Raw genomic sequence first — 18,742 nt, 5'->3', positions numbered from 1 at the left:
TAGATCTACTTACCGCAATGTCTTCACTGCGGTAAGTCGACAGCTGACGCTCTCCCTTCGACTCCGCTTGCGCTTCTCGTTCTGGTGGAGTACCGGCGTGGACAGGAGAGCGCTCAGCGGTCAATTTATCGCACCTATACTAGATGCGATAAATCGACCCCCGCTGGATCAGTTGCTGCCCGCCGATCCAGCGGGTAGTGTAGACAAGCCCTAAGTGACTTAGTTTTATTCCACTGTTCATCATTGTGTATGGGCTCTGTGGTGACTGGTATGTAAATATAAACAGTAGTGGATATAGGTGACTATAGGTGGCTCTTGAGAATCCAAATGAAGTGCCAGGTTGAATATAAAAGAATGAAACAGACCTTTTGAATCTCATTAGAACTAGACAGGCCAAGCACTGGAAACTTGGCCATTAGCCGCCCTGCAGGATGTGTCCTGAATTTTAACTCATTTTATAATCTGATGACTAGAAATTGAGTGAACTGACACCTATGGAACCTTTTCCTCTTCCTTACGTCACAAAGAAAGTCAGAGAAAAGTAACTTAAGAGTTCTTAATTCAAACTTGCAAAGGTTAAGCAGCTGGGATTCTCCACAACAAATCTCACTCTTTTGCCCTTGGCAAAGCATATTACCTGCCAAATGTGTCTTCTACATAGTTCTGAAAGACAGATTTAATCCCCAGGTTTTTGTAAAGTGGTTTTAAAGTCAGCATCGTGCAAGTCCTTCCCATACCTCATGTTTGTTTAAGACTTTACTACCAGCAGTTTTCGAAGCTGATATCTAACATCTAATGCCTCAGATTCATATGCAAGGAACCCTAGGGACCTTCTCCACAAAGTTCGGCTTGAAAAGGCTGATCGTTGCCTGGTGGGTTTCCCATCCGTTTTTCAAAGCCCAGTTTAACACAGTGCATCCAACTCAGGTAGTGGCATCCCAGGTAACTAGAGGCTGGGTGGCCACAGGAATTATACTGTTACACCATCCACAATCTCTGTTTTGGGTGTAGGGTGGGAGATTGGCTTTATTGATATTTCATATATTTTAATTCTCTCTCTGCTCTGTAGAGCTAAACAAATACTGTAACCCTTTCTCCTGTGAAGCTGAATGTTTCATCAGCGGATGGGTTCCCCAAGACCAGGGCTATTATGCTTTTAAATATTGGAAGAAAAGGATTCTATAGGAGAGAAGGTTAAAAAAAAGGGAGTAGGAAAGAAGAGCGAGGCGAGAACAACGTTAAGTATTCTGGATTTTTTTTCTTCAACAGCAAACACATAATATTTTAACAAAACAAGTATATGTCCCTCACTTCTCACATTTATTTCCAGAATTCTTCTCCTTGTCCAGATCTAGTCCGCTCCCAACAATCTTCTATTCATTGAACTTTTTGAAACTTTGCACTTTTAGAGAGAGGTAAGGGATTGACTCTGTGTATGCAAATTTGCAGAGGGACAATAGAGTTGAGATTTGTTATTTCTCACCTGAATATATTATTTATATTTTAAAACATTTTTGCTGTTAACAAGCATGTTACCTCTGGAGAGACAAATCCACAGTTTCAGAACTGCAAAACTAAGCATCTCTGATGGTATCTTCTAGATTGAGCATTGAGTCCCATTGGGTAGATAGAAAGATTAACCTAAATAATCTGTACAGAAGCCTGTGGAGCCCCATAAAATTGGATCCTTAATCCAGGAACTATTGGATCTCATTTACAAAACTTTTCTTAAACATTACATGAATACATTGTCTCATACTATAGAATTAGAATTTATAATCCCTATTCCATGATGAGATATCTTTGAGCTATAATGTATCTTAATTAAAACTATCTTTAGATAGGTTTTTTCCTCAAAAAGCATTTTATCAAAAAAATCCAATTTAAATTAAAAAAATCTTCTTCTTCTTTTTTTTTTTAAATCATTGATTTGTATCCACCCTGCTTGAAGCCATGAACTTCCACATGATAAAATTCCAATGCAAGTGTTAAGCACTGCATAAAACTCGGTGTTAGGCCGGTTATAGTTAACAGTCCTGAGTCTGTTTTGAAAAGTCAGAGGATTTAGCCGTTTCCTCTTTTAAATAAGCTCTGTGGTTATCCCGAACGTAACTTCCCTTTGAAGATGAACTTCATAATGAAAAAAGAACACTTAGGCACTGATCCTGCAAACACTTACACACGTGCTCGCCTGTAAGTACATCAGTAGACCAGTCTCTCTGAGTCATTAAAATAAATATTTCATTTTGATTGTTAAGATTTGCTGTCTTGGACTAATCTGGTGGTGATAACAGGATCACATTAGTTTAAAATGGATCTCTGGATCTCTAAACACCTTTTGCTGCTTGTCAGTTTCCAGGCGCAGTATAAAGTGTTGGTTTTAACCTATTGAGTTTTGTGTGACATGGGACCTCACGACTTCAGAGAGTTTCTTTCATGATGTTGGTACCAGAACGTTTGTGATTAGTGGAGGTGACTGAGCTATATACTCACCCTGGGTATAAATGGAGAGAGGGCTGCTGGCGCGACACTTTTCATGATGGCCCTATGGCTTTGAAACTCTCTCCACCCCCTCACATCCCAATATACCAGATTTATAACTGATGGGCACATGGCATAGACCACTTTCTCCTAGGCATGTGAGAAAGGGATTGGTTGAAAGAGTGAATGAGAGGGTTGTTCTGTGTGGGGTAGTTATAGGGTTATTGGTATGGTATGTGAATATCATTATATTCTGCCAGATATATTAGACCTCTTAGTCCTTGTTTTCAAAGGAACACCTTCAAAAGATGAGCTTGGGAGCTTAAATTGATAACTTTCCTTTGATTAAAAATCAGAGACTCAATAAAGACACTCGATTTATGGCTCATTGCAACTATCTATACCCACTAACCCTCCTTTGTTCTATGACTGCAGAAGTGTTAACTTCCCACTTCCCCTTGAATGGTTTCTTGCAATATGTGTTAACTCCTAATGCTAAACAATCTATTTCATCTTGTAGTTAGCTGTGACGCTCTGAAAAAAACAACGAAGAGTCCTTGTGGCACCTTAGGGTATGTCTACACTACGGGATTACTCCGAATTTACAAAATTCGTTTTCAGGCAACCGATTGTATAAAGTCGAGTGCATGCGGCCACACTAAGCACATTAATTCGGCGGTGTGCGTCCATGTACCAAGGCTAGCGTTGACTTCCGTAGTGTTGCACTGTGGGTAGCTATCCCATAGTTCCCGCAGTCTCCCCCGCCCATTGGAATTCTGGGTTGAGATCTCAATGCCTGATGGAGCAAAAAACATTGTCGCTGGTGGTTCTGGGTACAGCCTCACTCCTCCCTCTGTGAAAGCAACGGCAGACAACCGTTTTGCACCTTTTTTCCTGGGTGAACTGTGTAGATGCCATACCACAGCAAGCATGGAGCCCGCTCAGCTCAAGACAGCAGTGATGAACATTGTAAACATCTCGCACATTATCGTGCAGTTTATGCTGAACCAGAACTTGAAAAACCAGGCGAGAAGGAGGCTGCGACGAGAGTGATGAGGACATGGACACGGACACAGAATTCTCTCAAACCGCGGGCCCCGGCGCTTTGGAGATCATGCTGTTAATGGGGCAGGTTATAGCTGTGGAACGTCAATTCTGGGCCCGGGAAACAAGCACAGACTGGTGAGACCGCATAGTGTTGCAGATGTGGGATGATTCCCAGTGGCTGCGAAACTTTTGCATGCATAAGGGCACTTTCATGGAACTTTGTGTCTTGCTTTCCCCTGCCCTGAAGCGCCAGAATACCAAGATGAGAGCAGCCCTCACAGTGGAGAAGTGCGTGGCGATAGCCCTGTGGAAGCTTGCAACGCCAGACAGCTACCGGTCAGTCGGGAATTAATTTGGAGTGGGCAAATCTGCTGTGGGGGCTGCTCTGATGCAAGTATCCAAAGCAATCACTGAGCTGCTGCTACCACAGGTAGTGACTCTGGGAAATGTGCAGGTCATAGTGGATGGCTTTGCTGCAATGGGATTCCCTAACTGTGGTGGGGCGATAGACGGAACCCATATCCCTATCTTGGCACCGGAGCACCAAGGCAGCCAGTACATAAACCGCAAGGGGTACATTTCAATGGTGCTGCAAGCCCTGGTGGATCACAAGGGACACTTCACCAACATCAACATGGGATGGCCGGGAAGGGTTCATGACGCTCGCATCTTCAGGAACACTACTCTGTTTAAACGGCTGCAGCAAGGGATTTACTTCCCAGACCAGAAAATAACCATTGGGGATGTTGAAATGCCTATAGTTATCCTTGGGACCCAGCTTACCCCTTAATGCCATGACTCATGAAGCCATACACAGGCAGCCTGGACGGTAGTCAGGAGCTGTTCAATTACAGGCTGAGCAAGTGCTGAATTGTGGTAGAATGTGCATTTGGACGTTTAAAGGGTCGCTGGCACGTTACTGACTCGCTCAGACTCAGCCGAAACAATATTCCCATTGTTATTGCTGCTTGCTGTGTGCTCCACAATCTCTATGAGAGTAAGGGGGAGACCATTATGACGGGTGAGAGGCTGAGGCAAATCGCCTGGCCGCTGATTACGCACAGCCAGATGCCAGGGCGATTAGACGAGCACACCAGGAAGTGCAGCACATCAGAGAAGCTTTGAAAACCAGTTTCATGACTGGCCAGGCTACGGTGTGAAAGTTCTGTTTTTCTCCTTGATGAAAACCCAGCCCCTTGATTGACTCATTCCCTGTAAGCAACCCACCCTCCCCCTTCGATCACAGCTTGCTTTCAAAGGAAATAAAGTCACTATCATTTAAAAATCATGTATTCTTTATTAATCGATTATAAAAAGAGGGAGAGAACTGACAAGGTAGCCCGGGTGGGGTTTGGGAGGAGGATAGGAGGGAAGGAAAAGGCCACTTCAGAAGTTCAAAATAATGACAGCCTTTTGCTTGGGCTCTCCACTGGGGTGGAGTGGGTGGGTGCATGGAGCCTCTCCCCCCCCCTCCACTCCCAGAATTCTTACATGGCTGGGTGAGGAGGCTATGGAACATGGTGAAGTGGGAGGGCGGTTATACAAGGGCTGCAGCAGCACTCTGTGATCCTGCTGTCATTCCTGAAGCTCCACCAGACGCCAGAGCATGTCCGTTTGATCCCGCAGTTGCCCCAGCGTTGCATACTGCCTCCTCTGATCTTCCTGACACCACCTCTCATCTCGAGCATCTCTCCTCACCTCACATTGGTCCCTTCTGTCCTCACGTTCACTGGCATCTTTCCTGTATTTTGATACCGTGTCCTTCCATTGATACCGTGTCCTTCCATTCATTCAGATGAGCTCTTTCATTGCGGGTTGATTGCATGATTTCCGAGAACATTTCGTCTTGCGTGCGTTTTTTTTCACTGCCTTATCTGAGATAGTCTTCGGGACGGAGGAGGGAGGCTTGAAAAATTTGCAGCTGCGGGAGGGGAAAAAAGGGAGAGAAGTATTTAAAAAGATACATTTTACAGAACAATGCTTATACTCTTTCACGGTGAAAAACACTATTCATATTACATAGCACATGTGATTTCGGTACAAGGTCGCATTTTGCATCTTAATATTGAGTGCTTGCGGCTTTGGTGTTAGAGATCACAGATGCAGGTCCGGGCAACAGAATTTGGCTTGCATGCGGCCATGGTAAGCCATTGTCTTTCAGCTTCTGCAACCTTCCTAAAAGCAGCGCCCTCCTTTCCCACATACCAAGCAAAGCCTGTTGAGTGCTGCGATTTTCCTGTTAACGCGCAGCAGCAGAAAGCAAACTAATCCCCCCCTTCCCCCATCCAATTCTCTGGGATGATCGCTTTATCCCTCCCCCCACCGCGTGGCTGGTATCAGGGAAGATCCCTGCAGAAACCAAACTAACCCCGCCCCCCCATCCAATTCTCTGGGATGATCGTTTTACCCCTCCCCCCACCACATGGCTGGTATCAGGGAAGCTCCCTGCTAGCCAAACGCGAAAAGCTCAGCGCCAATACCCCCCCCCCCCACACACACACACACCCTTGTGTTAGCTTGGCTAACTGCAGGGAAGGATTTCTTTTCAGCCACAGGCAAACAGCCCAGTAGGAACGGCCACCTCTGTCCCCTTAATTAAATTCCCATATTTCAACCAGGTGACCATGAACGATATCACTCTCCTGAGGATAACACAGCGAGATAAAGAACGGATGTTGCTTGAATGCCAGCAAACACCGGGACCATACGCTGCCAGGCTTTGTCATGCAATGATACCAGATTACTTGCTACTAGCATGGTGTGGTCAAGTGTCCTACCATAGAGGACGGAATAAGGCTGCACTGCCCAGAAACCTTCTGAAAAGGCTTTTGGAGTATCTCCAGGAGAGCTTCATGGAGATGTCCCTGGAGGATTTCCGCTCCATCCCCAGACACGTTAACAGACTTTTCCAGTAGCTGTACTGGCCGCAAATGCATCCCAAGTCCTCAGGGCAAATTAATCATTAAAAAACGCTTGATTTTAAACCATGTTTTATATTTACAAAGGTACACTCACCAGAGGTCCCTTCCATGGCTTCATGGTCTGGGATAATGCCTTGGGAGGGTACTTCAGTCAGGCTGAGAAAAAGATCCTGGCTGTTGGGAAGAATGGAGTGCTGTGTGCTCTCTGCAAGCTCGTCCTCCTCCTCATCATCATCTTCCCCGTCCGCAGAATCCTCAGGCATGGCTGAGATTATCCCCTCCTCGGAATCCATGGTCAGAGGTGGTGTAGTGGTGGCGGCCCCCCCTAGAATTGCATGCAGCTCAGCGTAGAAGCGGCATGTCTGCGGCTCTGCCCCGGACCTTCCGTTTGCTTCTTTGGTTTTCTGGTAGGCTTGTCTGAGCTCCTTAACTTTCACGCGGCACTGATACAATTCCCTATTGTAGCCTCTCTCCATCATGCCCTTGGAGATTTTTTCAAATGTTTTGGCATTACATCTTTTGGAACGTAGTTCTGCTAGCATGGAATCCTTTCCCCATATAGCGATCAGATCCAGGACCTCCTGTATGGTCCATGCTGGTGCTCTTTTTCAATTCTCGGACTACATGGTTACCTGTGCTGATGAGCTCTGTGTGGTCACCTGTGCTCTCCACGCTGGGCAAACAGGAAATTAAATTCAAAAGTTTGCGGGGCTTTTTCTGTCTACCTGGCCAGTGCATCTGAGTTCAGATTGCTGTCCAGAGCGGTCACAATGGTGCACTATGGGATAGCTCCCAGAAGCCAATACCATCGAATTGTGGCCACACTAACCCTAATTCGAAATGGCAATATCTATTTGGGCGCTACTCCCCTCGTCGGGGAGGAGTACAGAAATCGATTTTAAGAGCCCTTTATGTCGAAGTAAATGGCTTCATTGTGTGGATGGGTGCAGGGTTAATTCAGTTTAATGCTGCTAAATTCGACCTAAACTCGTAGTGTAGACCAGGCCTTAGAGACTAACAAATTTATTTGGGCATAAGCTTTTGTGGGCTAAAACCCCATCTGATGAAGTGAGTTTTAGCCCACGAAAGCTTATGCCCAAATAAATGTGTTAGTCTCTAAGGTGCCACAAGGACTCCTCGTTCTTCTTGCTGATACAGACTAACACGGCTGCTACTCTGAAACCTGTGACACTCTGAGTACCTTTCCCACACCTGAAGAAGAGCTCAGTGTAAGCTCAAAAGCTTCTCTCTTTCGCTACAGAAGATAGTCCAATAAAATATATTACCTCAGCTACCTTGCTTCTCAGATATCTGAAATACATACATGTGTGTATAAAAAGAGAGATTTTTATTATTTGTGTTTTATATTTTTAATTGTAATTGTAAAAAGTACTTTGGGCCAGGAATAGGTGCTTGAATAAAAACACAGTGGCTTGATTTAGCAGTGGATTACAGAAAAAAAATCATGTCGTAACATGAAAGGGGATCTTGTCTAAAAAGGAAGTGAAAAGCATAGAGTTTTCTAAATTTCATCAGTGATTAAATTGTCTGATTGTTGGCTGGATGTTCTATTGCCTGTTAACCTTTGTTTCTTAATTCCTTTGTGCACAGGTTGTGGAGAGGAGGAGAACTCCAGCTGAAATTAGAGAAGAATTTGAGCGTTTGCAGAGAGAGAGGGAAGAAAGGAGACTTCAGCAGCGAACTAATCCCAAGGTAAAGTAGAAAACACATCTGTTCTCAAGAATGAAGCCTAAAACTGTTAGACATAATGAGGGGTTTTATGGCTAGAGGAGTGATCTGAAATTAACAGCGTCTTAGCTAACCACATTTATTGGGGTTTTTCCCACCCTTTTCTAATGCTGCAATATATAAGGGTAATGCAAGGAAAAAAGCGTTTAGCATGTGGCTTATAGTAAAGTGAATTGTTTTAAAAAGTTCTCTTCTATGGAGAATTCATTGTGCTTCTATTGGTGAGATATGTGTTGAAGTAAAAATCTTTCTCAGAACCCTGAGAAAACATTCCAGACACAGGAACTTCTGAGTCCTATACAAATATTCCAAATAAGGTGAAACTCCCTAAGTTCTGTGACAGGTTTCCTCTGTCACAGGTGTGCTGAGATACACTCAAATACATCTTTGAAACTGAATGAAAGAACGACAACTGACAAATCAATTGCGTAGCAGAAATCTTCCAGTTGGAGTTTAGAGAGCAAAATAAGGTGATAAGTAACAATCAGCATGGATTTGTCAAGAACAAATTGTGTCAGACCAACCTGATAGCTTTCTTTGACGGGGGGAAGCGGTAGATGTGGTATATTTTGACTTCAGTAAAGCTTTTGATACTGTCTCGTATGACCTTCTCATAAACAAACTAGGGAAATGCAACCTAGATGGAGCTACTATAAGGTGAATGCATAACTGGTTGGAAAACCATTCCCAGAGAGTAGTTACCAGTGGTGCACAGTCATGCTGGAAGAGCATAACGAGTGGGTCCCACAGGGATTAGTTCTGGGTCCGGTTCTGTTCAGTATCTTCATCGATGATTTAGATAATGGCATAGAGAGTACACTTACAAAATTTGCAGATGATACCAAGCCAGGAGGGGCTGCAAGTGTTAGGAGGATAGGATTATAATTCAAAATGATCTGGACAAACTGGAGAAATGGTCTGAAGTAAATAGGGACAAATACAAAGTACTCCACTTAGGAAGGAACAATCAGTTGCACACATACAAAATGGGAAATGAATGCCTAGGAGGGAATAATGTGGAAAGGTATCTGGGGGTCATAGTGGATCACAAGCTAAATATGAATCAACAGTATAACACTGTTGCAAAACAAGTGAACATCGTTCTGAGATGTATGAGCAGGAGTGTTGTAAGCAAGACATGAGAAGTAGTTCTTTCGTTCTACTCCATGCTGATTAGGCCTCAACTGGAGTATTGTGTCCTGTTCTGGGTGACACATTTTAGGAAATATGTGGACAAATTGGAGAAAGTCCAGAGAAGAACAACAAAAATGATTAAAGGTCTAGAAAACATGACCTATGAGGGAAAATTGAAAAAATTGGGTCTGTTTAGTCTGGAAAAGAGAAGACTGAGAGAGGACATAACAGTTTACAAGTACATTTTACAAAGGTCGTTACAAGGAGGAGGGAGAAAAATTGTTCTTCTTAACCGCTGAGGATAGGACAAGAAGCAATGGGCTTAAATTGCAGCAAGGAAGGTTTAGGTTGGACATTAGGAAGAACTTCCTAACTGTCAGGGTGGTTAGGCACTGGAATAAATTGCCTATTTTTGGTTGTGGTTGTGGAATCTCTCCATCCTTGAAGATTTTTAAGAGCAGGTTAGATAAACACCTGTCAGGGAGGGTCTAGATCAGCGTTTCTCAAATGGGGGTACCCAAGGGTACTCCAGGGGGTCCACAGGCCCCGCTGAGAAACTCCTCCCCCTCAACTCCTCCCCCTCCCTTCCAGCACGCCGGGGAACAGGCTTCCTACCTGCCCTGGCTCCGCGCTGCTCCCGGAAGCAGCAAACACATCCCTGCTGCACCAGGGAGGCCAGAGGGTCTCCACGTGCTGCTTCCGCCCTGAGCGCTGCCCCCGCAGCTCCCATTGGCTGGGAACTGCGGCCAGTGGGAGCTGTGGGGGCGGTGCCTGTGGGCAGGGGCAGCAAGTGGAGACTTCCTTCCTCCCCCCACCTAGGAGCCGCTGCCAGAGGGATGTGCCAGTCGCTTCAGGAGCCGCCCGAGGGAAGCACCGCACCCCTCACCCCCAGCCCAGAGCCTGCCCCCCCCCCGCACCCAAACCACCTCCCAGAGCCCGCACCACCTCCTGTACCCCAAACCCATGCCCCAGTCTGGTGAAAGTGAGTGAGGGCGGGGGAGGGAGGGGATGATGGAGTGAGCGGGGCCGGGGCCTTGGAGAAGGAGCAAGGCAGGGGGGTCGCCTCAGGGAAGGGCTGGAGAAGGGGATGGGGCAAGGGCTGAGCGGGGGGCCTTGGGGGTCCCCGAAAATTTTAAAATAAAAATGGGAGTTCTCGGGTAGCTAAAGTTTGAGAACCACTGGTCTAGATAATACTTAGTCCTGCCATGAGTGCAGGGGACTGGACTAGATGACCTCTCGAGGTCCCTTCCAGTCCTGTGATTCTATGATAAACCTGAATATTTTGGGGATCTTGCCAATAGCACAGTTAATGTCCATTTTGAGATAACTTTATCATACTCTTACTACAACAGCAGCTATTCAGTGCATTGTTCCTAGCTCTGGGTCTGCTTGAGCTGCAATAAACTGGTACCTAGATGACCCCCATCATACTGAAGCTTAGTTATTTAAATACAGTCAAGGATATAAAGTCTGGTGTTGGTAACAATGTTTTCATGGCAACATTTTGTATGTGTGTTGTGGGGAAGTTGAAGTCAAATGTGGTGGCCATGCACTGCTTTTTCTCCTCTCCCTGCTGAGGGTAGGAGGACATTCTAGTAGTTCAGGAAGTTGATGGCCCTGATGGGTTTTTGGCTTGATCTCTAGCCACTCTTGGCAAGACAAGGCTGAGGAGCATAGCAGAGATTACCAGCTATTGCTGTTTAAAAGCTTCCTGAACCACCTGGCATCCACTTGTTATGCAGTAAAGTAACACAATACCCAGAAGTTCAGTCTCTTGGAGCTGCATTAGCCTAATTTATGCTTGAGGTTTCCCAAACATTACTCAGTTTTTGGCTTTTAAACTAGTTTGCATAAAATAGCAGAAATCCCTATGTGCCTCTGTTTGAAACCAAGGCTGGAAATCAAGTTCTGTGAGGCTTGGGATGTAATCATGATGGTAAGCCTTAGATTTCACCCCCTCTATCCTGCTGCCCCCAGGCACACGTTTCAAACTCCTTTAGTGAGAGAGAGAGAGAGAGAATTTCTCCAACTTGATAGAAATCCCTGGATGAGAAAATAACTTCCACTTTATTTATAAATGCCCCTTAATTGAGAGATACTTAGCTGTCTTCAAGCTGCAGCACTGGACAAGTTAGATTTTTGCCCCAGAACCCTAAATGGCCCCCTCAAGGTTTGAACTCACACCCCTGGGTTTAGCAGGCCAATGCTCAAACCACTGAGCTGTCCCTCCCCCCATCCCAGTGCAGTCCCAATGCACTATGTTTTAACTTGCTTCTTCATCAGCCGAGATTCTACACTGGTGCAACCATTGTCTTGGAGAAATGATAGTGTTTATATTACCAGGGATATGAAAATATACTTTTTAAGATGGATGTGGGTAATGTTTTGGGCCCCATCAGAGTAGTATCCCTTTAAAAGTTTCCTATACTTGACAATTAATGCGAATTAAGGTAGTGTGTGAATTTAAAACACAATAGGTGTTTCAGACCAACTCCATGTGTAGACATCCTTATTTCAAAATAGGAAACAGAGTGGGTTAAACTAAACAGGATCAAAGCACTCTTATGCTGGAATAAATCAGGAACAACTGTGTAGATACTGTTTAATGCATGGAAATAATCCAGTGAATGTCTAAGTGAGGAGTTTTTTGTTTTTAACTGTTTTTTGTTTTTTTTCTGCACTTGATACTTTATATTCAACTTGTTTAATGTTTTGCACTGTTATTTTCCTTGCCACTTTGTTCTATTATGACTCTGGTGAATTAATTACACTACAATACACAACGCTTCTTCTGCACCAAAACTTTACTTTTCTTCACAATTCCGCACCTGTCATAATACTAAAATTATCCAGAGTTCCTTCCGTAATGTTCTCCTCTTCTTATGGGTACACAATGTGGCTCACACTCATCCCTCTTAATGACAGCCAGCAGAACAAATGCTGGCTTCAGTGTCTGGACATCTGGTGCTCACCGTTACTGGCCAAAGAGGCAGAGCAAACAGAACATTTTATTAAAAGTTTTATTTCTTTAAATCTTTAAAAACAGAAGAAAATATTTATATCACCAATAAGGTGCTCGGTAACTGTCCTTTATTGTCTGGTCTCTCTCTGACTTATTGCGTAATTAGAGTGGAGATCATGTAATGTAGATATAATTCACCAGCAAAGAGAGTATTGAAAGACTTGCATGGGTCTGATTTTAAAAAAGAAGAGCACAAACAAAGATTTTCACCTTTATAGATCTTTCTGTAACATTTCATGAATGAGAGGGAAGGGAGTGAGAGCAGTGACAGGTGTGAGGTGAGTTTAGGTGCCTGTCACTTTTTGTGGTGTCATTTCCTCTCTCTTAATATAGGCGTGTGTAGGTAGAACTTGGTTTGATTTTACATTTCTCTTTCTCTAATCCATGGATTAGAATTGGCTACCCGGGGCCTGGTCTTGTGTAGTTCAACAGACAATGTAGCTTCCCACTCCACCTACCCTGATCTGATAGGTCTGCCCCAATGATAAATATGTGTGTCTTGCCTGTCGCTCAGAAAGGACATTCGAGCTAAACTCTGTCTTTGAGGGTTTAACTGAAATGATATTGCAGCTTCCATTCCTTCTTCAGCTCCCTGGCTGTAGCTTTCTCTCCTTTTTCCTGTGCAGTATAGAGACAACTAAACACCGATTGTTCTGTGAAGACTAAGATTTATCTGTCGGCATCTCTCATGTTGTTGAATAGCAGTTTATGCTCTACTAATTCCCATGGGACAAAAACAGTTTTACAGTATGTAATTTAATTTTTTCTTTTGTGGCAGTTTTTCTCTGTGCCACCTGTTATCACTGGAAAATCAAATAAAAAATGGTATCCAATATACAGGAGTCTGCAAATTATTGTCAGTCCACTGAGCAATGTGTTTCTGTGCCACCAGCTCACTTTCCTGTTCTTCTCTTCCGCTCCTTCTTGCCTTCAGAAGAAATCTTTTTGCCTCTTGCGTATGCGTTGGTCTCTACTGGAGCTTTCTGCTAATACATAAAGAGTAAAATGGAAGAAGTCTTCCCTTCATGGTCTTAATAAAATCAGAACTTCTGTATTAAAAAACACTGGAAATATCTCGTTTTAAACCATTGTTTTGGCTTTGAATCCCTGGTGAACTTGAGATGCTCTTCTGGAAAGCAGATAGCTCTGTTACCTCAATCTTCTCTCTCCAGCCTCAGCCTGAAATATGGGACAATCAGGAGGCAGATCAGTGAAGCTCAGTGTGGCTTCAGAGGAGCCTGGCGGCAACTGCGTTTGCTTTACCGTGAATGTGGGGACCAAAGATATACTCTGAGTGGGAGCTGAGCTGAAGGGGACACAGCAATCAAAACAAACCGTGCGAAAGAACAGGCGTAACAGCCAGCAATCAGAAACAGGCCAGTTGGCTCCTTTGACCCAACCGTAACGATCTCTTACCAGTGGCGTTCCAACCAGAAACCGGATCAAACTAACGGAATTGGAAACATCCCTGTTGCAAATGAGGGCGGTTTGGTGCAAATGGCTATTCTGAGGAGAGCGTGGAACAGGCGGGGGGTGGTTATTGCCATAGAGTGCTTCTCTGTGACTTTAGGAATTGGACACTTTTTCTGGGTGTTTCACAGTAGTTGTGAGCAATAAAAAGTAGAGCTGCAGTGTAAGCCTGAGCCTCTGTGTCCTCCGATAAAATTAGCCATCTGGGTGTTTACAGCAATTGCTTATTGGCATTCTGTGGAAATGTCTCTTCAGGCAGTGTTCCTGTGGAATTGGGTAGCACAGCTGTGATCATTTCATAAGAATGCAAGCTATTTTAAAATTTCTAACATTTTATTAGTTCTATAAAATGGTTCCAGCTAAATAAAGCATTTCTAACCAGAAACGTTGAGCGATACCCATATGTAGGCAGTTTGGCAGATTTTAAGTTGGGTTATTTGCTTGTAGAGTTTTGTTTTTGCTTTTTGAGTTGTGCTGAGGGGTTTGGAAAGTCAGTTTCTTGATTTGAGAGGAAATACTTCACACTTGGAGAAAGCAAATCTCTTTATTTGCCTGTGTCTGAGAATGGAGATACTTTGAGGGTCATCCAGCTCCTGCCACCTTTTTCTTCACATGGGTCAACTTGCAGGAATGTTCTCCCTAGAGAAAGCAGCAAGAAAGAGAGGGAAGAATCTCTACTACTCTCATCCCTCTCTGAGTCGGTAGTTGTAGATCTGATTTTGTGCTGGATATAGTGAGAGGTCTGTGTTTTTATGTAGAGTCTTTGTAATGGGCATAATTAACATGTCTGAATAAATAAAAATTAAGCCATCTCTGTTTTCACTGCTCCTTCTTTTGCAGTTCTGTGGTACTGCATCTTATTAATACCACAGCCTTCTCTGTGCTTACAATCTGGTTCACAAGCAGAGTGCCTTCGCCTTTATTTATTTATTTTTTTTGGCCTCCACTGGGATAAAAATTTAGCTTTTTCTTGAGTGCATTAGCCAGCAGCTGACTTAGATACTAGTCAGATGCCCACTTCAATTTGGCTTAAAACAAAACAAATTTTGATGGGCAATTTTACAGAAAAAGAAAATAATAAAATAGTTCTAAAAGGCCTACATTAATAATTTGTAAAACAACTCTGACTGTCACACAGCTGAAAATTACAGAATATTGCATGGTGACTGTGTCCATATCAATGTGGAAAAGTACCTCATTTCTTCTCGTGCCACCATCTTAGGATAGGTACAGCAGAAAAGACATGCACTAAATTAGACCTTCCAAAGACATTGTATCTGAATTAGCTTTTAGATCTAAAATATCTCTTGGTTGCTACCAGCGGTGTTAGCAATGGCGAACATTTGTGCCATCTAACCCTGCTTGGAGCCTTGTCTTCAGTAGTACTTCTTCCAAAGCTACCACCCCACCAGTGGGTAACAAAATTGGGAAAATGTAGTGAAAAGGGAGTTTTCCCAACCAGGCTGTATAAGAATGTGATGATCAACTTGGTGGGATACAGGTGATACTGGAGTTTATTTTGATCACACTTCATTGTTTGACCAGTGTGCCAATCAGATTTGCAAGATCTTTTATTTGCATGCTTAATCTATATTTCTTGCCTTTTTTTAGACATAGATTCTGCAGCTGGGTTAATTTGTTCATTGTAATTTCATGTATTGATTATTTTAATTCCCTTTTAATCAATATACCTAAATCTGATAGTTGAATGCTGCAGCCATTTCAAAATGCTGCAGAGCACATCCTGATCCAAATCAAAGCCCCCTGATTTTATTACTCCAGTTTTAATGACCTTGCACTGTTTCCTTGTGGAATAGAGTATTATGTTTAGGGCTTTTGGTGCTTGATTTTCTGTCTTTCAGGGTTTCTATCACCAGTTTATCTCTCTGACCTTGTAACACAGTGACTGCCACCCAGATTACTACATTCCTACCCTCACTATTTGATTGTTTCTTGATTTTCTTCTATGACTAGCTGATCACTGATGCACTCTCTCTTTTTTGCTTTATTCATAGAACTGGCTGCCTTCCCAGTTCAGTCTTTGTGATTCCCAGGAACAGATTACATTTTACAGGAAGACTCATTATGGAAATTATTTCTTTATTGTTGTAAAGCATGTTCCTTGTCAAATTATTTAATTAAAAAGCACCACATTTTTTATAAAAAAAATAGAAGGAATTTCACTAAAACAAAAATGTGAAAAATAGGCACATTACACTTATGCGAAAAGCCATTTCCTTTGCAATAATTAGCAATACCAGCTAAGGAAAAGTAGAACATTACTGGTGGATATTTGTGTGGGAATAAAGCTTTCTCCTAAACTGAGTTTCGCCTGTTGTATGACTGCAGTGAAGACACAATTTTTTGCTTATAATCTCAGTTGTTTTCCATAAAAATGATTGTGATATCATACGTGGATGCTGTTTGCAGTCAGAGCTATTGTAAAGCTTTCATGTATAGGAGCCATTGCAACACCTCAGTAGCAAGCATGACAAAATCTTTTTCGATTATGAGCGCTTTGGCACAGGGTCCTTGGCATCTTTTGATTTGGAAAGCACTGCCCTAGCCAATTTGTAATTTCTACAGGAAATAATAATAGTAAGATATGAGAAGAGAGAAAATAAAGGAGAGCTCCTTGCAGATGAATTCCAAAAACTGCCATCCTTCCTTTTTAGGGTGTGTCTACACAGCAGCTAGAAGGGTGCTTCCCTGTAGGGGTTAGCAGATGCGCTAGCTTTGCTTCAGCTAGTGTGCTTAAAAACAGCAGTCTGGCCATGGCAGCGTGGAGGGTGTCACGGGCTAGCTGCCCAAGTACAAACCCACTGGACACCCTGGGTATGTATGTGCGTGGCCCTCCCAGCTGCTGTGTAAACATACCCTTAGAGACCAAGGAGCTTTGATATAAATAATTGCATTTTCTTTCAGACATCTTTCCCTGTTTACTGTGTAAACAGATACTGCAACCAGGACCTCATGTATTCTGTGGCTGTGGAATGCATGAATCCATCCCTTGCTGCAGGATGGTGCTGTACAATCCAGTCACTCATTGAAATAAACGAAAAAACAAAACATGTATAGCCCTTACGATGGTAAAGGAAACTTTCAAACATCAACTGAGTCTAAACAGAAGCAGTGCTGATCTCTTGAGTCTGCAGACAGCCTGAAACAATAGCTCCGAGCAAGGTGTAACCTGCCCAATTTATCTCTGTGGAGTGTGGACATTGACATTTTCATAATTAGATTTCAAAATTAACATTGAATTCACTAATTTGTTTGTATTATGGTAGCATCTAGTGGCCTAAACTGAGATAAGGGCCTTATTGCACTGGGCGCTATACATAAACCTAAGAAGAGACTGTTCCGGTCCATAGACTTGACAGTCTAAATCAGGAGTCCCCAATGTGGTGCGCCCGCGTACTGGCCGGCGGATAAGCATCTGCCGAAATGCCGCCAAGAAGCAGCGTCATCCAGAGGTGTCGCCGCCGAAATGCCACCGATTTTCGGCAGCATTTTGGCGGCGACACCTATTGATGTTGCCGCTTGTTGGCGGCATTTCGGTGAATGCTCGTCCGCCGCCACGGTCCTCCATGGCTCGTTGTCTGGCGCCCGCCAGACGAAAAAGGTTGGGGACCGCTGATCTAAATAAACAAGACCAACAAAGGGTGGGAGAAAGGAAGTATCAATATCCCAGTTTTAGAAGGGGAACAAGGCACAGAGAAAGGGGAAGATTTTCAGAGGCCCAAATGAAAGCTAGGTGTCCAATTCCCATTGATTTGCAATGGGAATTTGTGCCTTTGAAAAATCTCCCCCAAATGACTTGCCCAAGTTGACAGAGGTCATCTGTGACGGTGCTGGGATCTGAGTTCCAGTCTCCAAGACCTTCAGCACACAGGCTTATCTGCAAACCCAAAGTGCCTCCTGCACTTTCTCAGGTGCCAAAAAGCCCTTGTTGTCCCTGTGTCAGATGTTAAAATTTCAATTCCCCCCCCCCATAAAAATGTCTCTAATACTGTTGTTTTTTTTCAATGTAAAAATTTGCAGCATACTGAAAATTATAAATTATGGGACAGCATACAAAATGGAATTTAATATCAAATTAAATAATTGGATACTGTTCTGACTATATTATTCATTTTCTTAGTTAATTCACTAAAAACCTCCAATTGTAGCTATGCTAGGGTACCACAATGCAGGGGTCTTGCTGCAGAACGAAGATCAATCTTGCTACTGAGTGTACGGGGTCTTGAGAATAGCTGGGAATCCCAAGTGTGACCCCGGTGAAATCCCATCACCCCCACAGGGGAGGGATCATAGAGTTTGACAGATATATTTTTAATCCCCTCTTTATATGCTTTTAATGTATTCTGTACTGTAGGGGCATTAAGTGGATGGGAGATGTCTCTGTCCCCATTGGTTGGTGAGAAGCACATCTGAGCACTGTTCAGCCAATCCATAAGGTCTCTATCAGCCGAAAGTCAGCTGCATGCTCCTCTAACCCAGTGTATTAAACACTAGGCATCAAAAACACCCCCAGCGGATTCAGAAGACCAGGGTAATTTAAATTAATCCTGCTGGTTTTGTTCTCTTGTCTAAACTTGGACATCGATCTATTTAAATTAATTCTACCTGCTCTAGGCAGGAGAAGAGGTAAAACTTCCATCGGGTGTCGTGACTTAGAGGGTGTTTCTCTGCACCAAACAGACAGTGACAAGTGGGGCAGTTCTCTACATCTTTCTGGATTTCCACTAGTGGAGGGTTGAGTATAATTAAACCGATTCCTGTGGCTTTGCTGAAATGAGCGTGCTCAGGCGCATGACCCCCTGCTGGGCCCATCTAAAAGGGAGGCTGCACGGGATGGAATGTCCTGCCAAGTCATGACAAAGGTTCTGATTTTAGGTATCTATATTTTTAAATCCTG

General features: G+C 43.6%; 1 protein-coding gene across 1 annotated transcript in view; it reads left to right on the top strand.

Moving 5' to 3' along the window:
* DNAJC11 (DnaJ heat shock protein family (Hsp40) member C11) overlaps positions 1-18,742 on the top strand; it is an 81,125-nt gene that overhangs the window by 27,164 nt on the left and 35,219 nt on the right. Inside the window, exon 4 of the mRNA XM_054009079.1 lies at positions 8,061-8,162. Coding sequence (XP_053865054.1) covers positions 8,061-8,162 — 102 coding nt within the window. The remainder of the gene's footprint in view (positions 1-8,060; positions 8,163-18,742) is intronic.

This window comes from Malaclemys terrapin, chromosome 19 (assembly GCF_027887155.1).
Source record: "Malaclemys terrapin pileata isolate rMalTer1 chromosome 19, rMalTer1.hap1, whole genome shotgun sequence".
Taxonomy (NCBI): Eukaryota; Metazoa; Chordata; order Testudines; family Emydidae; genus Malaclemys; species Malaclemys terrapin.
This window is presented reverse-complemented; position numbering and strand designations above follow the sequence as displayed.